The sequence below is a fragment of the Zophobas morio genome, unplaced genomic scaffold (genome assembly GCF_036711695.1).
Source record: "Zophobas morio isolate AGI-343-1 ecotype UQ-CSIRO unplaced genomic scaffold, CSIRO_AGI_Zmor_V1 ptg000005l, whole genome shotgun sequence".
Lineage (NCBI taxonomy): Eukaryota > Metazoa > Arthropoda > Insecta > Coleoptera > Tenebrionidae > Zophobas > Zophobas morio.
Genome location: NW_026972110.1, coordinates 12181821 through 12201177, shown reverse-complemented (window position 1 = coordinate 12201177; position 19357 = coordinate 12181821). Strand labels below are relative to the sequence as shown.

Here is a 19357-nt window from a genome sequence, read left to right as displayed (position 1 = left end):
CAAGTACAGACTGATCATATTTTGTACATTTTAGATATGATTTATTCGGCAAACTTTCGAGCTGACGTCATCAAGTTTTTGGAGGGGATAAGCAAATATATTTTGACTAAACATTTATTATGCTCTTTATGACCTTAAAACATCTGCAAGATTTCAGAGCATTCGGTTTTGTAGTTCCTGATTAAATCAATAAAATATATTTACGCATTCATTAATTTTTTTGAGTCACCCTGTATATGCAAATCCAAAAAATATGAATGGAGTGATAGATCACAAGTACAGACTCATCATATTTTGTACATTTTAGATATGATTTATTCCACAAACTTTTGAGCTGACGTCATCAAGTTTTTGGAGGGGATAAGCAAATATTTTTTGACTAAAGATTTATGATGCTCTTTATAGCCTTAAAACATCTGCAACATTTCAAAGCATTCTGGTTAGCAGATTAAAAATTAAATTTCAAAATGTTGTTTTATAACTTTGATTTTTTTTCCAAAAATCTGGACGTTTCGGGTGAAAAGTCGATTCAGAGTTGTAAACTACATGTGTAGGACTATGTTATTTTATACAATTGAAAACCCATTTACTATGTACAATTTTGAAGTGACGTCATCGCATTAGTGGTGGGGATGATTAGACAAATTTTGGTTAGCGTTTTACCATCTACATGATATTCTTAATATAAGTACAAAATTTCACAACAATCGGTCGAGTACTTTCGGAGATTATCTGTCTAATAAAAATCCGGGACAACAGACGGACAGACGGACGGACAGACGGACAGACAGACGGAAATGGGAGACCTATTTCTTCGTCTTCTAGGGGTCATGAAAGATCGAGAAAACGTAAAAGTAGAGAGTCGGCCGACGGACTCGATTACAATACTTCCTTTGCTTACGCTCGGGAAGTAAAAAGTAAGTTTCTCTTTTGTCGTCGCGATTTTATTAGAGAAATAATTTACAGAAGTACTGAACGTCAAAAATATGCTGATGTCATCTCCAAATTTTACCAGATAAATCCTGTCTAGGATGTTGTTTTTATTTTTGTGTATGTAGGTTAAAATAAACTTAAAATGGCGCAATGTTTTATGATTTATTTTAGAAATTGCAAATTTTACACATATTTTCATCGTTTCCAAATATTAAATGACGATTATTAACAAAATCTTATGGAGAAAATGAGCGTAAGCTAACACTTCATGACCCCTAGAGTAAGGAAAAAATAAATCTTTGTTTCCGTCTGTCTGTCTGTCCGTCCGTCCGTCCGGATTTTTATTAGACAGACCAATTGTTCACAAATTTAATATGTGTATTAGGAATATTGTGTACATGGAAAAAGGGTAACCAAAGTTTGATTAGTCATCCCCATCAAAAATAGAATGATGTCATCTCCAAAATTTACATTAGCAAATATTATTTAAATGTAGATATCCAGATTTTTGGAAAAAAATAAAAAAAATATAACATTTTGTAATTTAATTTTGAAACTACAAAACTGAATTCTCAGAAATCTTGCGAACGTTTTGATTTTATTGTAAGCATGGTAAATGATTAATCATGATAGACACTGTAAATGTAAAATCTGTGGTAAAAAATTAGAAAAGTTTAAGAAGAAGTTGCTACAGCTGACATTTTATTTATTTAGAGAAGCATTGGTGCAATATTAATGACTTTTTCATCTGTTTTCTGACCTTCACAGATCTCAGAATACGCACATTCACGTTTCCGGTTTCTTTGTCTCTGTTTGCGATTAGTAGACGGACACTTCAAAACTACGAACTGGTTAGTTTTAATTTTGTACAAGTACTCATAGCTTATTGTAAAGATGGTGAAACACTTACAGAATTTGTCTGTTTATCTATAATTTCAAAAGTGCATAGTTTAACAATCCACTTGTAATTTTAATTTTAGGTGGATTGTTTATCGAAAAAAAAAACAACAACTTTGAAACATTAAATTGTACAATTTATGGAAGAGATGACAGGATGTCATCATCATTAGCTTACGGATTATGTAACATTAATCAGAATTTATGTACTTATACATACCTTAAATAATTGCAAAATTATTAAGTGTTTATTGTCAAATTTTTAGACAATAAAAATATAAATAAATAGCAACATCTGACACTGCAAAAATGAAAGGAGTTGGTTGATTTTCTCGCGTTACGGTTCTTCAGTTTCCTAAGAACTTTGTGCACTTTTCTTCCTACAGAGACAAATTGAGTATTCCGCACATTTTGTACACATTGTACGTGTTTGCGTATGTATGTCCAGTAGCACAATGAGTAGTTTTGTTTTGATCGTCTTTGCATACCAGTGACGAAGAGTTATAAAAGTATAAATATTTCTGTGAAGTTGATTGTGGCGACACAAGGCCATTAACAACGTGCACCTTTTTTTTTCTTTCTTAATACAAACAGTTTGCATAATTTGCATGTTTTTAACGATGCGATGCAATGAGACACTGCAAACGCATGCAGTATTTCACCGGATGACATTAAATTCTTCGGCTTTTCATCAAATGGTGTTATAATACTTGATCAGTAACCGGTGACATTATCCTTATGATCAAACTGTTCATTGTGAAAGAACGAGTAGAGATATGCATGTTTATCTCGCTATTATGTAACAGGTCTATTATTGTGTACAGAAACTTCTCTTAATAACTTAATTTATAGTTTTACATTGATTTAATTTGTACGGAAATATTAATGTTAATTCGATGTGGTGATGTTTCGATTTTGTTTTGTAAAAAAAAAGTTCAGAAAAAATCCAGATTACTGCAAGGGTGATTCATCACAGTTTCGATTACATGATTATATCATCTGTTTACTTATCACTCGAACAATGTATCTATAGGAAATTGAAATTTTAATAACTATCGCTGTGAAACATTACGTCTTTTTTTAAACAAAACGACCAACAACTTGGACGTTTCGTGTTGACAATGTGAATTACTTTTTTAAGTGGATGATGAACGCATTGTTTCTAATGGTCCGAATCATTTAATGCTTCTGTGAATTATGTTTTAACTGTGTTAATTTTTTATTATCCATGCAACCTCTATATTTAGAATCCACCTAACTGTGACTTATTTTGCAGGGTGTACAGATAAAAGAGACGGATCGTGGTCAGCCTTGTACAGAATGTAGCAAGTGCATAGCATATGAACCGCATAGTTGGAGGTAGGTGTAAGTTTTTAATTTAGAACAAGCAAGAATGAAACTTGTTTCCTATTAATTAATCCGTTTTTACATAATAATCAATTATACGTGGCAGCAAACCCGCCTTACTTCACCCACGACTCTGATCAATAAATTCGCATTAAAATGAATCGAAAATGAAGTCCACGTTGGAGTACATGTTTTTAAGTAGGTATTCCATCAGCACTGTGAATGGTGGCAGTAATTAATCATTACGAATGCAAACATTTACGTCACTTTTAAGAATATATTTCCTTATCTTTAAGCGCAGTTTTTATGACTGGAATATTGCTGCCATGCGGCAACAAAATATCACGTTGAAATTAAGGTTGTTGTCAAGTTATTATCTATGCTGGGAATTTTTTTTAATGTTGTTTTATTGGAACATTAAAGTTCGCGCTAATTAATTGCGATTTCTTAGAGATTGATTGTGTTGGTAATTCCCGCGACAAGGTAGTGATTGCAGAGTGCCGGCAATCGAGATGCGTTTGTTTGGTTGCCTACAATGCAGGCGCAAATATCGTCGTTTGTTGCGGCAGCATGACGAATTGGTTCTTTATCACTTATTGTTATTAGTACACTTTTTCATGCAAAAAATATAATCGCTAGATGTTTATAACAAGGTTAAGGACAGTGCATTATTATTGTAACAAATCGTTTTTAGATATTTCTGTGTGATATTGAAATCCGTTTTCATTTGAAATGTTAATTTTTTTTCTAAGAAAAATGTGAAATCAGCCCTTTTGTACGAGAGAGATTATATATAAAATAAGCAAACAAAATAAGTCTAAGCAAATTTTTAAAAATGTTATTAAAAAATCACCGATTTTAAACAAGGCACAGTTTTTCCCAGAATTACCATGATATTTTTTACCTTATTCACAGTAAAATTTTCTGTCTCGTTCTATTGTCCTTTTAATATGCCTTGCGTTTGATTATAAAACGATCTGATCGAGAATTTGCTAAGTGACAGTTGGAAGACCTGAAACAGTGACCAGTATATTCCTCCGGACCAGTGTATGGAATCTCTTGAGAAGTTCTTAATTAAAATTAGAGTTTTAATATTCGGTATGATGAATAAAAAAGTACTAGCCTCTAAAAGTAGATCGTGCTAACAGAACAATTCATCGTTGTTTGTGACAATAATTTTGTTAGATTTTACTAGATTTTCAGGAAGCAATCTTTTTTTGTATAAATTAATTCGCTTTTGTAATGATTTTTTTAAATGTCTGAATTTATGCTAATAGACAACAAAACTTTGAATAAAATTCGCATGGTAACTAATCATTATGGTACGTGTCGTGTTACGAGTGTTGGCTACCGACTCATGTGGTAATCGTCATGAGTTGTGTGTTCATAAAATTAGGGACGCTGGATTTCATTGAATTCGATTTATTTTTGGAGAAAATGAGGTAAGAAAAGTAGTTTTTTCGCTATTTTTTAAATTAATATTAAATCTCTAAAATAAAATTAGATGTCGTGCAACAAATCAGAAGCTAGATAAAATTTTCTAAATATTAATCGCTTAGCAAATTATAGGTTTAGAATTTTTTTAACAAAATGCAGGAGTTGTGCTCATAAAATCAAGAAATATGTTCAATTACATCTACTTTGTAGTTTTTTTTTTGAGTTATTTTCAAAAGGCGAAACTGATTTTTGTATTTTGAATATAATTCATGACAAAATATGAAGGTAATATACCGGGTGTCTGGAAAATGACGAATTAACTCTTCAGTACGTTATGTACGGGGGTTTCGGTAGTCCCAAAAAAATAATAAAAAAAATTCTTTATGATGTAGATCACGAAAAATACCTAATTTTATAACAGTCAAATTGACAATACTGCACGCACCTAATGCATGAATACCTACCTCCGGCTTACTTTTTGATTTCTTAGTAACGATGGTGACGAAATCCACCTTTTATTTATTTCTTTTTTTTTTAGGACAATAACCTTAACAACCAGTAATCATTAATCGTTTTGCATTATTATTAATCAAATAAGCTGTTATTTTTCGTTAATAAATAAACCAAAAAAAAAAACATTTAATAAGACATTTATAAATTACAGATAAAAACAAAACCAATAAAAGAAAAATCCAAAGATAAAACTGATTTTGGCAATGACATACCCTCTAAAAAAAGAGAGGGCGGGTGGGCGGGGCTACTAGCTGTCAAGATAAGACTGATTTTGGCAAATGACGTATCCTCTAAGAAAAGAGAGGGTGGGTGGGCGGGGCTAGTACTTGCTAAGATAAGACTGATTTTGGCAAATGAGATCCTTCTAAGAAAAGAGTGGGTGGGTGGGCGGGGATAGTACCTGCTAAGATAAGAGTGATTTTGGCAAATTTATATACCTTCTAGGAAAAGAGAGCGTGGGTGGGCGGGGCTAGCACCTGCTAAAATGGAGAGAGAAATATTAACTAAAAATTTTATTACAAGTTATTGTGATTTTCAAATCGCAAATATTCGCTCCATTCTCCAATGAATAGTATTTTATCGTTGGCTAATAATTTAGGTTCTGAACCTAATTTTACAGGGTCCAAATTTATGAGTTTTAAACGTTAGTGTAAGGCTCTTTGTCTGGGTGCCTAATTATCATGTAATGCTGTTTTGGCGTGAATAAACATTATTATTATTATAATGAATGTGCTGTTTAGTTGTTAAACGTAGCAAAAGAACCAATATTAAAATCATTATAACTCCACCAAAATGTGAGAAGGAATTTTTTACTATTTTCCCCAAACTCACTAGTTGATTGTTAAGAGCGTAGTGGAGAGTTAATCCGGCATTTTCTAGACACGCGGTATATTACTTTTAATTTTCGAATGTGCAGATAAATTTTGTTTTTTGAAAAAAAAAAAACTGAATGCAGTGAGTTTGTTTCAGTTCAAATGATTGAATTAAGTAAGCCTTAATAATAATAATTGTTGTGAAAATGTATCAAACACATTTTACCAAGTCTAACCTAAGGAAGTCTTGTAGTAGGGTCCATCCGACGAATGGTTACTGTCTGTCTGTTTGTCGTCTGTGTTGAAATTTATTAGACAGATAACCTCCAAAACTACTGCACCGATTGTTACCAAATTTCATATTTATTTTGGGAATATCGTGGAGATGGTAATCGCTACCCAAAATTTGCTTCCAACACCCCACCAACAATATGATGCTGTCCTCTGAAAATTTTGCATAGTATACTTGTGAATAATGAATACCCTGTACATTCATTTTACAATTTAACTTTGAAATTAATTGAATGCCTTGAAATCGTTTTAAGGTGATCGTAAGCGTGGTAAGTGCCTACAATATTACCGACAAAAGATGACCCAAATTACATCTAGAAAAAATTCAACTGTGAGTCTTTACTCCAACATAAGTTAACATGAGGTATAAAATATAACATGGGAATCCCTATGGTCACTTTTAAAAAACATGCACTGTACACATACTCCTGTACTCTTAATTTATGAATCTGCCTTGATTTTTATCACCATGACTTTACAAATAAATGTTTGAGCAATATTGTTCACATAGTGCATGTAATCAAAATTAACAATAGTTAATATTTTTTAAATTTTATAAAATCAGATACTGCACTTGTGGTTTATATATAACTCCATGTTGAATTTTTACCAAATACATCCAGATTTTTGGAAAAAAAAATGAAAACTGTACAACAATATTTTGCAATGTCATTTTGTACCTGCAAAACCGAATGCTCTGAAATCTTGAAAACGTGTTAAGGTTATCGTAAACGGGATAAATCTTTAGTCAAAATGTATCCTTTTATTTCTTCCTAAAAAATTGTTAACGTCAACTCAAAATTTTGCTGAATAAATGCAATGTAAAATATGTAAATTATGATGAATCTATACTTGTGAGTTATCAGTGCATTCACATTCATATTTTTTTGAATTACTTATACAGGGTGACTCAAAAAATTAATGAATGAGGCAATTTATTTTATTGATCCAATCAAGAGCGCTTGGGCTCATATTTCTGAAAATTTGAGTGTACAGTATTCCATTGCCCCTATTCTAATTGATGTGTATGTGTCCTTACTAAAATAATAAAAGTTGACAAAATTTTGTTATAGGAAAACTCACTTGGAACATACGCATAGCATATTATTTATCATAAAAAATTAAATTTCACTCCAGCTATTTTTCGAGGAATCTTTATTTGTTCGCCTGTACTTCAGGGGCGAGAGAAGTTCTGCCTAAATAATTTTATCCCATTTTTTTTAATTTCATTTTCAAATTCAAAAATATAATGCACATTATGGCCTTTTCAAATCTAGAATAATTTTTTTTAACAAAATAAAACGCGATACCGTCTGTTTGTCTATCGTCTCTTATATCTCTGTCGATTTTATTTGATAGATGGTTAAATGGTAACCAAATTTGTCTAATTACTAATTAGTCTCACCAAAAATTTGACGACGTTATTTGAAAATTGTGCACAGTAAATGCGTTTTAAATTTTATAAAAAAAAAATTAAATTCGCAAAATCAAATTTTAATACATATTTTTCGAAGAAGTTGTGTTTGTTGGATCGCACTTCAGGGGCGAGCATACCTAGACATTTTTTTTTTTTTTTTTATTTTAGGAACAAGTATCTAAAACAAAACATTAAGTAAAAATATTCGAGCAAACTTTATAAACATATGTAAAATAACACTATTGTTTAGCAACGTAAATGAAAATAAATTCTCTTTATCGTTCAAAACTCCCATAAATCCGATTCAAACATGACACGGAGTCGCGTACTTAGAATACGCGGAAAATGAAAAAAACATTCGATTTTTCTTGTTCTTTTTGAGTTTTAATTCCAAATAATTGAAAATCTAAAAAAAAATAAAACATATAGAAAGAGTAAAGAGCTGTATATACAATAGGGTTCCTCTGATTGGAATCTTTTGACGAAATTAAAAGCTTGCTTCCTATAATCGGATGAACTAATCCTATGATCCAATTCGTCATACGATACATACAGCAAATGTTGGGATTAACTTGTAAGCTGATAACTGCTGGGTAAGTCAAAATATTGCAAAGTATCGCACCTGAGTTACGTTTATTTCTGGAACAAAACGGATGCTTCGTATTTCAAGTATTGCAAATTGATGCCCGTGAACGTTGTAGAAAAATTTAATTTTCTTGATATTCCTCTTCTAGTTTTTTCACTTGACATTATTGTATTTCTTTTGACTTTTATTTCACATTCATCTTAATTTCATCGTAATATATTCACATATGGTACTGAACTTTTCTCTCAAGCAACTACTAATTTTTACATACTAAATTTTTACTATTGCGTTGCACTGCCCATGGTTTTCAAATTTGTGTAATTTTTCCATTGCTAAATTTTTCTTTGTATTTCTTTATTTACATAATCTTTTTAATTTTCTTTCTATTTTCTAACCGATTGAATTAAATTTAAAATTCATCATTCATTTCACCACTGTCAGATCAGTATTGCAGCCACCGGTATTAAGTTGTCGAGCTGATAACAAAAAACCGAAAATTAATTCGGCAGTTGCTTTTGTTTAGTGGTGAAAACGAGACAAATCCATAACTGATTTTCAGCCTCAGGAATAAACGATTTAGATTTAAAGCACAGAAGCATCAAATCTAGCATTCATTCTAATCACTAGCCGTTTTGTTACAACAATATTTTAAATAATATACACATAATAACAACAAATTACAGCAATTGGTTATAGGCGTTCCACCGGTCAACAGGAAACAGAAATACGCATCCATATATCTAAGCTTTTTGATCTTTGATTAAGTCAGCCACCACGAAGTGGCAATATTTCCAAATTGAGACATCTAGCTAATGAAATAATGGGTGTTGACATTCATAATAAAGTAGTAAAAAGTATTTTATTGTCTCGTTCGTAATAAATTTTTACGAGCCAATTTCACCACTTAACTTCCCATTAATAAATTGATCTAGTTTTGATTTGACCTTACGATAAGGTGATATCTTTATAAACCATTATTCTATTACCGACATGATCGATTTACTGAATATTCTTGTAATCGAACGGCATAAAATTTTATGTCCTGCATTTAACGTAACCGAAAACAGTCCACATTATGTGAGTACTAAAACTTAAAATAATCTTCAATCTGGCGTCTTATGTTCGCGTTAATGTCATCATCCTCGGTGTGCCCTAATTACAATCCCGTTGACTTGTTTGCACTTCATAAAATAATTAGGGGCTTAGCGGACGACCATTAATTCACTTAATACTTAATCCGTCATCTTGATTAATAAATACTTTCGTGTAAACAATTTTTTCGCCAACAAATCATCACCACCCTCATAAATTAAGTCTTAATTTAAATTTTAATTTAAAATTATCTAGGTGGGTTGTGGCTTAATCACAACACTAATAATCTGTTAAATTTAAAACTTACTTGTTTGTTAAATTATGTAACTTTTCTTGGAAATTTTGTGTATATTATGTCTTGACGAACGAATCATTATTAAAATCTCTGACGTCATGGTTATTTGATGACAAGGGTCATCGCACTAGCAGAACCCTTATTATGAGAATTTTTCGGTCTTTGCATGGCTAATTCCGGTTCTAATTAAACAATTTGATCCTGGGTTTCGTCACTGGGTCGCTCCCCATTCGGCATTAAAGTGTCGTAGGATTATAAACCCGAATGATTGTTTGAACTTGGAAGTGGTTCTTGTCACGTTATGAGACAGAGCTTCGTGCAGGGTGTGTTGCAGGAAATTAGATAAAAGGTATCCTGGCGAGTCTAGCCCACGTCAACTAAAACTGAGACAAATAATTTCTAGGAAAATATTCTAAAAATAAAGTAGATCAGTTCGATGATAGACGTGAACGTTAAGCAATATTGGCTTTTATTGTTTTTCGATATACGATACTCACCCACGACACGATGCTCTGGTGCGGTCGAACAGCCGTCGTTACGAATACTATAAAATTTCAAATTAGTTATAAAATTAACTATTACATATAAAAATAGTAAACCTAAGAACAACAGAATAATTTCACTCTTCCATCAATTTTGTTTTAACGTGCAACAAAAAAATGCCATAACTTTAGGTACTGTTCCAACTAAGATCCAGTTAAAGTAAATTTTTTTTGGAATTTTAGAACTTTTTTTGAGAAATTACGTTGTGTCTGCTTCACAAGGACTGTCACAAATCACAGATTAAGTATGTAAAAATATCGTTAGTTTATTTTGATTGTTAGACATGACAAAAGCATTAGAAAAACGTAATTATTTTTGTAAGTAACGTTAACATAAGAGGCAAGCGTGTTATTGTACACTTTGTTAGTAATTCCTGATTTTATCGGCGTTGGAAGTTTTAAATTAATCAAAGAGATTAATACCAACATAACTCATAAAACGTGTAATTGAAAAGAAGTTAGTTATTGATTGGTATTGCGATTCTCATTTTCTTCATATGATTCAAATTATAACACAGTTTGCTGTTAATTTTGCGGATCTATTCGTTGAAGTATAGTGAACCAAGAGTTATAAGGTTATATGGCCATCATAAAATCATCCCATTGTGTCGAAGTTTAGTTGTTTACAATAGAAAAGGTTTTAGGGTCGTAAATAACGTGTCCACTGCAGCTCGACCGGCTCTTGTGGTTTCGTTCAGGGGCGGCTTTCACTAAATATGAAAATCCACCACTCCACTATTTCTTTACTACCTGCAGCCGCTGAGGGTTTCGAAATTAACACTCGCTTTGAAAGCCGGCCCTGTTAAATATGACCAAATGTTTAGAAGATGATTTATTGCCAACCGGTAAGCTTAGTGCGAACCACACAAAGGGGGTATTTATTTGCGGTCAACTACTTTTATGATGGCCATATAACCTTATAGGTCTTGGTTCACTATACGAGTATATTATTGTGAATTATACGATTTTCTTCTAATAGAGCATACATATGACGTCAGAACTTTTTTGCCAGGACAAAATTGGTAGAACAGGCTTAAGGCGACGGTACTACAATGTGAATACCCCTTAAATTTTTTTTAGTATCTACAGTTGTTGTTATAAATAATAATATAATAATAATTATTGTCAAGTTCGAACTAGCTTTTCCTTATTTATTTTTGGTAGCATTTATCTAAAATTCACTAAAGTTGAGTGAAATAATAAACGTAAAGAGTTCGAGTTATCTCGAGTTGTTCATTGCAAGCGCTTCATCCTTGAACGCACATTAGACTCCTGCAGGTAACTTCCTGGCAGGCGACCGATAAGGCAGTATATTTTCACGACATGAACAATTTAACAGGGTTTTAACACTTGCTCGTGTCGCATAAACATACCTCTTTCAGTTTAATAAACCGTGAATATCAACCTTATTTCCTTCACTTTCATGAAAATGGTTTCCTATGACCAGCGCTATCTGTTTAAATTTAGGGAAAAGGTTAAAATATGACATTTATCCCTGTTGTGCTCGATTTATTAACACGATTTCGCGGTTCGACGCTTTATATCTTCCAAATGACCTTCCGCTTATTACGTGGGATTTAGGGCAAAGTAAAGGTGCTAAATTTGACAGGAAGTGGGTGACGTGGAATAATGATTTTTTTAAAGTGTTGTTTAAGTCATATCTCCGAAATGGAGTTAGCCAGAATTTCGAAATTTTCCTTTTTAGGAATGTGATAAATTATTAGAGTCGCGACCGTCACACTTTCAGATATGGTTGATGATGATAATTGTACATTTACGGCGAATGTACACCTTTAAAAGGTTATTAACTGACCAAGTCTACTTGTAGCTAAGCTGTGTAATTTTAAGCATTGGAAAGTTGTATAGCAATAGATACTAGTTTGTTGGTGCTAAGTCATAATTCAGCTATATTATATTTTTAAGATTCCAATAAAATTATACATGTTGACTTCTAAATTACTTTGATTAATCATTTCAAAATAATCTAGCTTTCAACTGGTAGGAATATATCTAAAAACGAAAAATAAATTTATCTTACTATGTTTATAAGGATTTTCTATGAAAACAGAAAATTTTGAACTATTATTACTTTGGTGAATATCTTAGGTAGTTTTAATTTAATGCACCTATACAGAGTGTCTTAGAAAAAAATATGCCTTGAACTATTAAATTTTATATTTTATGTCAGAGATAATGTAACAGCTTTCTTAAAAACGATGATTTAAAGGTTACAGAGAATCTAAATTTATGAAAACAAAAATCCGAACTATACAATTTTGCTATTTAACTTAAATACTACAAAACTAACAACTATTCTGGAATCTTGCAGCCATGGTAAATCCAAGTTTATTTTTTATCTCTTCCAAAAACTTGACGTCGTCATCTCAAAATCGGCCACATCAATTTCTTGTCATTTCTTTTTTCTCTCTACTAAAAAGTGAATGACGTCATCACAGAATTTTATTAAAAAAAACATAAACGCATAATATGCTTTTTGACATAATAATCCACCCCTGTTTTATTTTAAGGTAGGAACTGTCAAAAAAATGGCAGAATCAATTTTTTTTAATTTATACTCAGAAATAATACAGATTTCCATTAAAATTCGGCTAACAATGTATCCAGTAATACAATATAAAAAGTCAGTGTAGTCATAATGATGTACAGAATGTCGTTTCAACAGATTAGAATTACTTCAAAACCAGGGTTGGCCTGATTTAAGTCGTGTTTTTCTTTCACAAAAAAAAAATGGATTTAAAGCGTTCTTGGTTCTTTACTTCTTGAGCGTAAGCTAAGGAAGTGTATTAATAGGGTCCGTCCGACGAATGGGTACTTTTGTTCTCTCTCGACGTTTTATAACTCTTATTAGAGTACGAAAAAGTAGGTCTCCACCCAGATATTTGAAAAAAAAATCAAAATTGTATTAAGAACATTTTGCAATTTAACTTTGAAATCTTGCAAACGTTTTAAAGTTTTTGGTAAACATCGTAAATTGTTAATCAAAATTAATGCGCTTATCCCCTGTCAAAAAATTGATAACGTTTCTCAAAATTTTACCGAATAAGTCCTATCTAAAATATCCAAAATATTATATATACCTGTGGTTTATCTGTGCATTCATAGAATTATGCATTTTTAGAATTACTTATACAGGGTGCCTCAAAAAAATTAATGAACGAGGCAATACATACATATATTTTATTAATCAAATCAAGAACGCCTCATCCCCAGTTTCAACGAAAATTTGAATACAGTACTGTTCTTATCACTAGTACACTGTGCGCATCTATTCAAATTGATATATGTGTATTTACTAAAATGTTGATCATAATTTTTTTTTATGCAAAAGCGCACTTGAAATATACGCATAGCACGCTTCTTTACCTGTTCTTTAACAATCCACACATATGTTTGTGTTAAATCACAGAGGTTATCATAAAAAAAATTAAATTCGCAAAATACGAAAATTTAAAGTTTATTATGGCCTCTTTTTAAATGCAGTTTAAATCAAAATAAAACGCAAATTTCTTTTGATTGTTTACTTCTCTATTGTAAGCAAGAGAACTATTGTGGGTTTTCTCAACGTTTCATGACTGCTAGAATATGAAAAAATAGGTCTTCCGTTTCCGTTCTTCCATCTGTCTGTTTGTATTTTAGGAATATCGTGTAGATAGTAAAAATTTGTCTGATCATCTCTACCAACAGTTTAATGACTTTTGATGATTTTTGCTTTGTAAATGCTTTTTAAATTTCATATAATAACATACTCCTAATATACCTTTATTTCGCCTATAGTGCCAAAATATAAAATTACAAATATTCTCCACGCATTTTGCCAACCACATTGGCATTATTTGGTTACCTACCGCTAAACTTGTAGTTTATGAATCCGCCTGGATTTTTACTTCCCGACTCTCTACTTTTACGTTTTCTCGACCTTTCATGACCCCTAGAGGACGAAGAAATAGGTCTCCCGTTTCCGTCTGTCTGTCCGTCGGTCTGTTTGCCGTCCCAAATTTTTAAGACAGATAATCACCGAAAGTACTTGACCGATTGTTGTGAAATTTTGTATTTATATTAGGAATGTCATGTAGATGGTAAAACGCTAACTAAAATTTGTCTAATCATCTCCACCAATAATGTGATGACGTCACTTCAAAATGGTACATAGTAAATGGGTAGTTTACGACTCCGTATTGAGTTTTTACCCGAAACGTCCAGATTTTTGGAAAAAAAAATCAAAATTATGAAACATTTTGCAATTTAATTTGAAATCTGTATAACCGAATGCTTTGAAATCTTTGCTAAATAAATCCTATCTAAAATACATATACAAAATATGATAAGTCTGTACTTGTGATTTATCATTCCATTCATATTTTTTGGATTTGCATTTACAGGGTGACTCAAAAAAATTAATGAATTGCTGAATTTAGTTTATTGATTTAATTAGGAACTACAAAACCAAATACTTTGAAATCTGGAAGATCTTTTTAAGTTATCATAAGCATGGTAAATTTTTGATCAAAATGTATTTGCTCATCCCCCCTAAAAAATTAATGACGTGACCCCAAAATTTTGCCGAATAAGTACCATCTAAAATGTACAAAATATGATGAGTCTGTACTTGTAATTTATCATTCCATTCATATTTTTTGGGTTTGCATATACAGGGTGACTCAAAAAAATTAATGAATGCGTAAACTTATTTTATTGATTTAATCAGGAACTACAAAACCGAATGCTTTGAAATCTTGGAGATGTTTGAAAGTTATCATAAGCATGGTAAACTTCTGATCAAAATGTATTTGCTCATCCCCTCTAAAAAATTGATGACGTCACTCCAAAATTTTGCTGAATGAATCTTATCTAAAATGTACAAAATATGATGAGTCTGTACTTGTGATTTATCAATCCATTAATATTTTTTGCATTTGCGTGTACAGGGTGACTCAAAAAAATTATCATTGTATTTCAGGAACGAGGGAAGTTCTGTCGAAACAACTTTCGACAAATTTTTTGAAGAAGCTGTAATTGTTGAACTGTACTTCAAGCACGAAGGAATTTTTCTCTAATACTCTACACCAATTTTTAATTTTAAGGATAGAAACAGTTAAAAATATAGCAGTCAATGTAAAAGAACATAAATCCTCTTTGTTGTCCAAAATTCGGAAACCCTATTCAAACGTGATACGGAGTAGAGTTTTAATTTCAAATAACAAAACAAAAAAATAGTGATTTAAAAAAAAATCGGATTTTTTTCAACTGTTCATAACTACCATATGTTCGAAAAAAGTCCTCTAATGGACTATGAAATTTATTTTTAAGATGATGTAGGTCGTACAGCAGCTATTTGACACTTTATTTGAATTATTAATATATGGCCTACTAGAGAACTTTTTTCCGATCATATGGTTTTACTTGCACAGAAAATAAATTGTTATACTATGAAGAATTTACAAAATCAAATCTGTTTAGAAATTTACAAAATTGATCAGACTTTCATCGGAAATGAAGACAACTTTTATTTTTTAAACGTTTTTTTTTTTACTTTTTTAGAAAATTGTTTACAATTAAAATTTACAATAGGTTATGTCTTGTGGAACGGAGCGCCTTGGCACGACAGTTGTTCAGTACTAACTACTTCACCTTTGTGTACAATTTTATTCTATTTGGCGTTCTTATTTTTCTTCCTGTTTCAGTGCGATATAACGTCTTCCTATTTACATTACTCGGTCCTTCGGAAGAGTATTAGTACTGTTTACAATTGGTTCTTTCATCATATTGTCTTTACCAATATTGTTTATATGTAATATCTTTGTGTCATTTTTATTGGTAAAATTTCATCATTTGGGTTTATTTCTGATTCCGCATAATTATAATTTGTATTGGCATAGTAAGGTTTTAGAAAATCTTTATTTCTACGATATAGTAATATAATACCCAAATATTTTTATCTTTAAATAAATTTTCTCATTCATTCCCAAAGGTTTTAAATTTGTACTCGTAAGTATTTTTTTCTTGTTACACTTTTTGGTTCCAAAATATACAAATCTTCTCGAATACAAAAAAAAGAGGGACGAAAAATCTGGGTACGAAGGTACAAGAAAGCAAAATATTCGTTTTCCTGTAGAATTGTAATGTAGGCCAAGTTGGCAAGGTTAAAAGTTAACTGGTTTTTCAGTAAAGCTCCTTATTACAGGGCTCTCACTTGGTTCATATGTTATGAAAAAGTTCATATTTTTAATGTAAGTCGTTATTATTTCATATTTGGTATGAATTTGTTCATAAAAGTTCATATTGATTAGTTCGTATAAAAATCAAATTTAATAACATTATAGTTTAAAAGCATACTAAATAAAAAACAGCAACACAGCAACAAATTTTTGATATTTGACAATAATTTTTAACATTTTCATTATACTATAGTAATTGAAGAACTGGAAAATGAGTTGAAGACGGTAAATAAAGAAAAAACAGTTTGTCAGTTAACTGTTGATTAGTGACTAGATAAAACAAATGAAGCCATTAAAAAAGTTTTAAAGTCTACAGAGTGCGGATCAGACGTGAAAATCGCTGGCGTGTTGCTGCATTCAGTTATTGAGCAACGAAAAGACGAAAAATAAAAAATCAAGCAAACGGACAAATTACAATCCAATATTTTGACGCGCAAGTGTACTGTAATAGTGGACTAGTTGATAAGAAAAAAAAAAGTTTTCAGAATAAGATTTTATTTCTCATTTTATTTAATTTGTGTTATTACAAAGAGATAGGTATTGTTATTTTAAAAGTTATTATTACAAATAGTTTGTTCTCTTCTTATATATATTTTATTTTGTATTTATTATTTTTAAATTAAAATTTTTCCTGTTTGTTTGCTTATGAGATTTTAAATAAACTTTCCATTTTTTTGTCATGTGATTTTCTGCAAGAGTTATTTGTATCGGTCAGTGTGAACATTTTGGACAATAAATACCTGTATATTCCGTTTTTAGGACAGGATATGCAAAAATGGCAGAGCCTGCAAATCTGACGGGTTCATATTGGTTCATATTCTTCAAATTCATGGGTTCATATTTTCATATTTTACTGCCAAGTTTAAGTGAGAGCCCTGTTATTACGTGTTCTCTGCTTCCAGTGAAGTTCATCCGAAATAATTCAACAAGTGGGATAAAAGGCTCTCTGCGAAGTATGACATCGAAGTAATGACTACAGTAACCGTTACTGGAAAACTAATTACACTCAAGAAATTCATTTTCCATTACTAAAGATAGCTACATTTTAACCTACAACCCTATAATGCTACAGTGGGCATTAATTATATTATCTCCCGCCCTCAGTGTATGTCAGATTTTACGGCCCGTAAACGCCACTGTACCACTACTAAATAAATATTTACATTTAATTATGTCGGGTACCCATTTAGTAACTGATTTAGGTGAACTTTAACATTATTATTCCCATTAGCTTAATGACTTAAATGAGCAATGAATTAACGAAGGAAATCGTTCTGTTCGTTATGTTCGAATCCTGTTTCGTTCTGTTTTCACTTAAAGATGATTAATTAACGTAACGAACAAGCTGCGAAAAATTTCAGCACGCCTACCATCTGAAAAATACGTGACAATTTATCTGGATATTTTCCAAATTCACCTAATCATAAACTATTTTTAATCTTTTTGTCGAAATCTATAACAATTCATGAGGAGGATGTAACGTTTTATACCTTACAGTTTTAAGTTTATTTGATTTGTTTTCCGATGTACGTTAATCAGTAGGTTGCCAACTATTCACGACACCAGTTGTTTATAAGTTTTTTTTTTTTTTTTGAGAAGGACGTAGATTTTGCAAAGTTAGATGTTAATTTGTTCGAAAACTAGCAAACGCGGAAAAGATCCCAATTACAAAGAATTGAGGCTACGTAAATCAATCATAAAAAGGGATAATTAGCTCGACATAGATCGTCAGTAAAAAAGTGTTATAAATATCTTTCGGCTATTAACTGGACTTCTCGTTGCATTTCAAGATTGAAATACAGTGGCTGAATGTCTTTCTGTAAACATATTTCATGTTTATGAACGGTGTGTCGCCAGTTCATTACACAGATTTTAGGAATTTTCAGCAATTAATTAAACCAAGTGACTCTTAATCTAGTACTTTTTTCAAGGCGCTGACAAATTAACTGAATCGGTAATTTTTTACAAGGTGTTAATTTAAAGGAAAATTTATGTTACGGAATATTTAAGATTCATTCAGTCCATCATTGATTCAATGTTTGACAAGATTTCTATTCACTCTTCAGCTTCATTGACATTGTAACATCTGTCATTTGGATTTCCGTGGTTCGTCCAATTGCTTGTGCATTCAAAGGCGGACCAGGAAATGGTGGTCATTTTTATCATTTGTTGTAAGTTTATTAAGTAAATAGACATATTAACAAACGAAATTAATTTTAATTCATTGTAAATGAAGACATAAGTTATATATTCTTTAAATTTGAATCATCATTTTACAATAGTTTGTTCAAAGGGTTTGCTGTCAAGCATCAGTTTGGTAGTATGATTATGATTTCTGTTTCAACAATGTTTCAAAAGTTACCTTGACGTAATAATCGTTTATAAATACCCTGTATGAATAACACAATTGTTGAGATAAATACTATAAAAAGTATGACCGATTGTTGTGATATAGATAATTTTAGATTTACGTATTACCGAGAAGTAGTCATGTTGTCATTATTTGTTAATTTAATATCTAGCATGATGTAAAAAAAATCACAAAATACAGTGGCAGTACTTAAGACACTGGAATTGATTTTAAGTAGAACGAACAAATTTTAATGGATCATTTTTAAAGCAATTTAGAGATTATTTTTAGTTGTGGCGTTATGATTTTTATATATTAAGAATTATGGCTCATAATATTTGGCATTGATGTCAACTGTCCACTGCAATTCTCATTATATTGTCTTAAAGAACTTTGAAATTTTACGAGAGTCGTAAGTTCGTTTAGAATCGGGACAAACGTATTTTTAGGATCTATTTATTGATTTTTCAATTACTTTAACCGAAATCGCTTCACTTTTAAAGGTCTTTGCATCAAAGAAACTTGTGCTTTCATACACGACCGAGTAAATATGTTTGATTTTTGATTTTCGCTTCATTATATTTGTTTTTATTTTTATCTTTCAGCGTA

At 31.2% G+C, this 19357-nt stretch overlaps 1 protein-coding gene across 4 annotated transcripts in view; it reads left to right on the top strand.

Annotated features, from left to right (window-relative positions):
- Lmpt (Limpet) overlaps positions 1-19357 on the top strand; it is an 89352-nt gene that overhangs the window by 15487 nt on the left and 54508 nt on the right. For all 4 annotated transcript variants that reach the window (XM_064047157.1, XM_064047156.1, XM_064047159.1 and 1 more), the window contains one exon: positions 3107-3189. In XM_064047157.1, the coding sequence (XP_063903227.1) occupies positions 3107-3189 (83 nt within the window). The remainder of the gene's footprint in view (positions 1-3106; positions 3190-19357) is intronic.